The following is a 6,816-nucleotide window of genomic DNA, read 5'->3' on the forward strand; positions in this document are numbered from 1 at the left end:
CAACGGCCAACGCCCGCGACAAATAATAGAGGCGGAGGGCACCGCGCTCTTCCAGACATTCTAGTTTACCAGTGAACAATACGGTGGAGGGAGGCAATCAAACGACCCCCCTTCCCCTTTCCGCCTCCACCCGCCGGCCCCTCCGCGCGCCCGCCGCTGCCGCAATTCCCCCCCCCCCCCCCGCGCGCCCGCCGCTGCCCAAGCGCTGCCGCGGTTTCCCCCCCCCCCCCCCCCCCTCCATCTCCCCAAAAGTTCCGCCGCTACTGATGGACCTCGAGCGAGTATGCAGCCTATTTGTGAGCGAAGAAAAACAGCCTCGCATTACCCCATTCGCGCACAATTAGTAATACTGGTAAAAGCAAGCGATCTAGACAATAACAAGGATTTTGAACGGAGGAAAGAATAATCTAGCCCTAACAGACAAAGAAAGGAACTTACTTTGGAACGATCGTACCATGATCTTGGCTGTTGAGCAGATTTGACGTAGTTGCACGGCTCACAGTCGCTTCCTTCTTTTTTAGACACATTTGAAACTAAGATAAACTCCACGCATCACGACTAATCGGTGAATTCACCTGAAGGCAGAGATATGAAAACCCACACGCCCGGCCAAACATGCAAAAAAGGGCTGTGGATTGGATTGGATTGCATTGGTTGGCTCTAATGGATATCTAGCGACTTTACGGAAACTATCTTCAACACGCTTGCAATAAAACGACCAGCAATGCAAATGAAACAAAAACATTAGTATACACAGTAATAATAACTTATTTAGCATGTAAACATTGCCACAATAATATAAATGCGTCCTGAACACGTAGCAAAAAATCAAATACGAAACTAACCGCACAATGCATCCAACCCACTTCAGCAGACTTATAATCTTTTAAAACATCAGACATTCTGTATGTCGGTTTGGCGTTAGGAAGAAGAAGACGCCGTTGCGAACGGCCGTGGAAAAAATGCTCTCTGGTGGAAACACCGCATCGGCCACTGGCCGAGTTATTTCTAAGTCTTCGGATGACGTCTCCAACGAATATAAGGTCATACTTCCACGTCTGCCAACCGGCAACATCGTCCTCAACTCCGTATTTCTCCACGCCGATCTGACTGCTAGGCCATACACGGCCCCGGACTTTCGAGACGCCATCAAAGATGTTATCGACCTGAAAGATGTCAAAGCCACCGGACAATTTCAGATGAGTCATGTGTGGATGGTGACCTGCGTCAACGCCCTCGCCAAAGAGAAGCTTTGCAGTCGTGGTGAGTTGGTCGTGAAAGGCAAGAAATGCCTTGTCCTTGACCCAGACACCCGGGACCTCAAGATCAAGCTTATTTGGCTTCCGGACTACCTCGAAGATAGGCGTATCATCGAAGCTCTGGCACCTTACGGCACAGTCCGTAACATCAGCCGAGAGAAGTGGCGTTGCCCCGGCATGGAGCACATGGACACCCTCAACAGGGAAGTTAACATTACCCTGCACGAAGGAATCACCACGGAGAGAATCCCATTCCTACTTAAAGTGTATGGGTGTCAATCGCTCATCCTTATTCCAGGAAGACCCCCCTTGTGCCTCAGGTGCAACAGGGTAGGACACGTCCGCCGACAGTGCAGAACACCGCGCTGCTCGGAATGTAAACGCTACGGACACACCGCAGACGACTGCGTCACAACTTACGCAAGCAAGCTTCGCGGAACGATATCCCAGGACGAAGAGGAACGGTCTGAGCTCCTGATGGATGTCTCGGAGGTTGTCGATGCTTCCGGGCACACACCATCCGCAGAAGCCTTTAAGAGCCAAGCCGAAGGTGACCTACCAGCAGCAGTGACCGACCTCCAAACCACGGAAAACGATCCAGAACTCCTCCCTGAACCATCCCCCCCACCTGACGATGATGACGACAACTCGTCCACAACCACGGTCGTCGGGGAGGATGCTACAGCAAGTGGTGACGACACCACCACCACCTTTGAGGTAGCACCAACGACCATCGGGTTGGATGCAGACGCGCTGAAGCCGCAAGATCTTTCAGAAGGACTCGGCTATCAGTCTGACACTGTTGTAGCTGATGAAGGGGCTGTCGCAAAATCGAGAAAAGATAGAAAACAGGTAGGAACCAGACACCAACCGTATCGAAAACAAAGTAGCCATAAGACGCTTGAAGATGGTCATGAGAGGCTTTAGCTCACCCTAATGCCCCTCATAAAATCTGCCCTGCCTTTGCATTTTTTAACGTTAAATCTAAGGGGCTTGAGGTCTAAAAGGAAACAGTACCAACTTCTAAGGCTCTTGAATCACGAGCATGCTGACATAGCCGCAATACAAGAAACGAAATTGTCATCAGATGAAGACGTGGCAGAGGCTTTAGAGCCTTTTCGGAAGGACTTCGAAATATGTGTGAGTCAGGCAGTAGGCCTTTCTGCCGGTTGTTTTCTGTTTCTTCGTAAAAAGCTTGGCTATTCGTCTGTTTCCTTGACCAGTGACCAGGAAGGGCGTCTCATTTTATGTGACCTTTCTTTAAGACAGATCAACTGGCGTTTTATTTGTATATATGCTCCTAATACGGTGAATGGAAGGGCTTCCTACTTCCAGTTTCTAGCACATTTTCTGAACACCGACAAAACGGTTGTACTAATGGGAGATTTTAATTGTGTCTGTAGCGCAGAAGACCGTGCGCTACAGCAGACACGGTATGACAAAAGCTCTGCGTTACTCATTGACATACTCCAGGAGCGCAACCTTGTAGATGTGGCATGTCGGAAAGACCAATCAATACGCTTTACCCACTTTCAAGGTGTTTCACACGCTCGTCTTGATCGAATATATGTATCAGGCGATGCGTTTAATTTAATGAACAACTATAACGTTAAACCGGTGTTCTTTTCTGACCATTGTTTAGTTTCTGTTAGCTTGGGGACCAAAACCCTCCTTGTTTTTCGGCCCAAATGGGAACTGTGGAAACTTAATCTGAAGCTTTTAAAAGATGACAAGTTTTCAAAAGGAGTTTCATTAATTCTATCAGAGAGCCTTAAGAATAGTAATATGCATATCTTGGCAATATGGGACAGTTTTAAGCAAGAGGTAAAAAACTTGGCAATTGAACGCTCTACAACAATATCTTACGAAAACAAACAGGAACAGCGCGAACTCTATAAAACTCTCTCGTTATTCCATGAGATGGAAAGCATCAATCCTGGTTTTCACAACGACGACATCAATGTCACCAGAGCGCAGCTTCAAAAATTCGAGGCAGAAAGATATCGGGGAGCTGTAATACGTTCTCGCACGAAAAAGTTTTTGCTTGGCGAGCAACCCACCAGACGATCCCTGGATGATAAAAGGCGATATGCCCTATTAAAAGAAATATTAGAAATAGATCAAGAAGGCATAACTATCAAGGAGCCAACCTTGATTGTTAAAGCATTTCAAAACTACTACTTAAGCATTTTTGGCAAGGCTATTCACACAGGCAATGAAAAGGATGTAGATAACTTGTTATCATTGATGCCTGCACTTAGTGAAGATGATAAAAAGATCATAGAAGGCCCTATAACTTTAGATGAAGTCGGGGCCGCAATAGACTCTCTTCAAAATGGCAAAACACCAGGACCCGATGGGCTTAGTGGAGAGTTTTATAAGAAATACCGAGACAAACTATGTCAAGTGTTACTTGACGTTTTTCATAACTCCTATCAATGGAAGACGCTTCCTCCATCGTTTTACGAATGCCATACTGTCCTAATACCCAAGACGGAAGACGTGGAACTGAGAAAGAAAGTTGAAAATTATAGACCAATATCACTTTGCAATGTAGATTACAAGATCTTTGCTAAAATATTGAATGACAGACTCCAGCTAGTAATCGAAAACCTTATTGGTGAGCACCAAACATGTGGTATAAAAGGAAGAAGTATTCAAACCAATATCCACATTGCGCGCTCGGTTCTCGAGTGTGCCTCTGACAGTAACACACAAGTTGCTTTGACACAAATTGACTTGTCAAAAGCCTTTGATCGTGTGAGCCACGCATTTTTGTTTGCACTCCTACGCCACATCAACGTAGGCGAAACAGTGTCCGAAAGCATTAACTTATGTTATCATAATAGCACTACAAGATTAATTGTGAACAGCATGCTTTCCGATAAAATACACATAAAAGCTTCCGTTCGCCAAGGCTGTCCATTATCACCTCTTCTCTTCGCCATATATCTGGAACCTTTGTGTCGGAGCATATTTGCAAGTCAGAGTATTCAAGGATTTGCACTTAATAATGTTGAGGTAAAGGTACTCGCTTATGCCGATGACGTTGCCGTCTTCTGTGCTGATAAAAAGAGTGTGGAAGAGGCCATACACGTTACGGAACATTTCTGTAGTGTTACTGGAGCATCAATGAACCCGGGAAAATGTAATGGATTTTGGTATGGTGCATGGGCTACCACGCCCCGCCTTTTTGCCGGTATTGCATGGAATCGTGGTCCGCTGAAATACCTGGGAGTTCCACTCTCGCACATCAGGAGTAGCTCATCGTACTGGACGTCAATGGAAACCTCGTTGAGGAGGAAAGCCGAAGCATGGAAAGGACGTGACATGTCCATTTTCACCAGGGCAAACGTGTGCAACGTGTTCCTAGTGTCTAAGCTAATGTATGTACTTCAGGTAATGCATTGTGCGCGTAAAAACATTCAAAAATTTCATCGAATTTTCGCGACATTTATCTGGCGTTCGTCGTGGGAGCCTCTCAAAAGGGACAACCTCTTCCTTCCCCTGGAAGCAGGTGGACTAAGTCTGTGTCATCTATTTGTTCGGCAATTAGTATCCCGGTTTTTTTTCTTTAAGAATGCCGACCATCCCTTCCTCAAAACCGTTCTTCAGTTACGACTGGCCACAAGTTTAAATTATTTAATTGTGTCCAGTGATGATTCGTTTCAGGGAAGACCTTGGGGCTTCCTAAAAGAGGTTGTGGACACGATTGAATTCTTGAAGGCACGTTTCTCATTAGAATATTTATTTAGTGTAACACGCAAGAAACTATCAGCGGCGATAATCGAAAGCATTTTTCCTATCCCGCTTTACCGAAGTCACTTTCCTGTCGATCCCCAAGATGATGTCCTTTACAGAGTAAAGAAGATGTCTGTTCCACCGTCAACCAAATCGTTCTTTTTCAAACTCCACACTTCGACCTTGCCCGTTAAAACTTGGCTTCATAGTAGAGGGATATTTGTGCCGTGGACGGTTAACTGTAGACTATGCAATAAGCCAGAAACCATAGAACACTGCTTCATTTACTGCAATGACGCCTTTTTTTTCTGGGATGTGCTTCAACGAACACTAAAGAAAGACCTCGACATCACTGATCAAACTATTCGTTTCCTTCCATTCTCAAAAGGGGAAAGTGTTCCTTACGACATATTCGTTATTTTAGGCCTCCACAGTTTGTGGAGATGTAGAATGATAGATAGAAACGCAGAAGCGCCACGCACCACAAAATCTATTTTTGTGGAGAATATGGCTCAGCTGCGCAGTGTTTACGCGGCTCAGCCATCCCAGCCTGATTGGTTTCCACTGTTAGATGCCTGCATAGGTCTACCAGATTTTTGAACATTTTGCTTGTTTGCCCATTGTCAACCCCTCCGTGATTTATGTATATAGCACTCTGATACTAAGGACTTTAGATGGGTTCTGAGTGTCATTAGGTTTTGAAAGATTTGATTATCATTTGTTTAGTGTGTAATAATCTAATCAAGACATCAGCGTGAAAGAGGCCTATTGTTGACTGTATATTGAATGTTCTCTGTAAATAGCATTTCATCTTTATATGTATATTACTATGCTCGTTTGCCTGTTTGAATGTTTTTCGGCTGATGTGCTCTCTCTTGTTCTATAACTTCCATGTAATAAAGAAAAAAAAAATGTCGGTTTGGCGTTGGTTGTTAACGCGTCCTGCTGGTAACGTAGTGGTCGGTGGTTCGAATCCCACTAGAAAGAAAGTTTTCTAATATTTTTTTATCGCGTTTTTTTTTATTATTTTTAATATTTGCTGTGTTTTTTGCAGTCGCCGGCCCCCTACTTTAGGGTAAAAGTCACTCAGAATGTGAAAATAGAAAGTACGAGCCCAAATTCGAGTTGATGCAATGCACAAACCGTGGCCCTCCTGTTTGCCGGGATAAATCGCTCCGTCCGTGCTAATAGGTTGGTTGGTGTAGTACGCAAACAGCGCAAGTGCTTTCAACGAAGTAAAGAAGCTAATAATAATGGGAATATTGAGAGAAAAATGGGAAAATGTGTATGTAAATGGTCAAACTGCCACAGTGATGCAGCCGAAGTTTGTCTGAAGGCGGTCACCTTTAGCCACTATTAAAACAAAAATACCGCTATTTTAAGGCAGTTATTTACCTGAGCTCATAGCGCGCTACGTATTTTCTGACTTCCGGAAAGTAGTACTTAATTTTGTTCTGGCACATCAGTGATATCCATCGCCTGCCCCCTGGTTTTACTTATTGAGGTTGCGCTCCGCAATTTTACTTTTTTATTAGGCCTATAATGTTTTTATTCCTGAGATCGAAGAACAGTGCGGATAAATAAACTAGCTTTCAGAAACGGTATCGTTCGGTGTGATAACATTTATGTTTTGTAGCGCCAAGGGGTCACATTCACAAACCCGGCAGTGTAAACACCCACAACGCCTTTGTGTTTCCCGTTTTATCGTGCTAAAAAAAAAAAAAAATGTTTTTATATTAACTTTTTTTTGGTGCGGTATGTCGTATAACATAAGCTATGGGGGACAGATCATCTGGCTATGTGAACATTTGAAATA

The 6,816-nt window shown here is 44.5% G+C and overlaps 1 protein-coding gene across 1 annotated transcript; it reads left to right on the plus strand.

Moving 5' to 3' along the window:
* Positions 1–962: 962 nt before the first annotated feature.
* LOC121046434 lies at positions 963–2,186 on the plus strand. Its single transcript, XM_040500667.2, has one exon. The coding sequence runs from the start codon at positions 963–965 to the stop codon at positions 2,184–2,186; it is 1,224 nt and encodes a 407-aa protein (XP_040356601.2).
* Positions 2,187–6,816: the final 4,630 nt, after the last annotated feature.

The sequence above is a fragment of the Ixodes scapularis genome, unplaced genomic scaffold (assembly GCF_016920785.2).
Source record: "Ixodes scapularis isolate PalLabHiFi unplaced genomic scaffold, ASM1692078v2 PGA_scaffold7__128_contigs__length_106722199, whole genome shotgun sequence".
In the NCBI taxonomy this organism is placed as follows: Eukaryota; Metazoa; Arthropoda; class Arachnida; order Ixodida; family Ixodidae; genus Ixodes; species Ixodes scapularis.

Coding starts and splice junctions, on each gene's coding strand:
- LOC121046434 (XM_040500667.2), top strand. CDS start 963: ATGCTCTCTGGTGGAAACACCGCATCGGCCACTGGCCGAGTTATTTCT.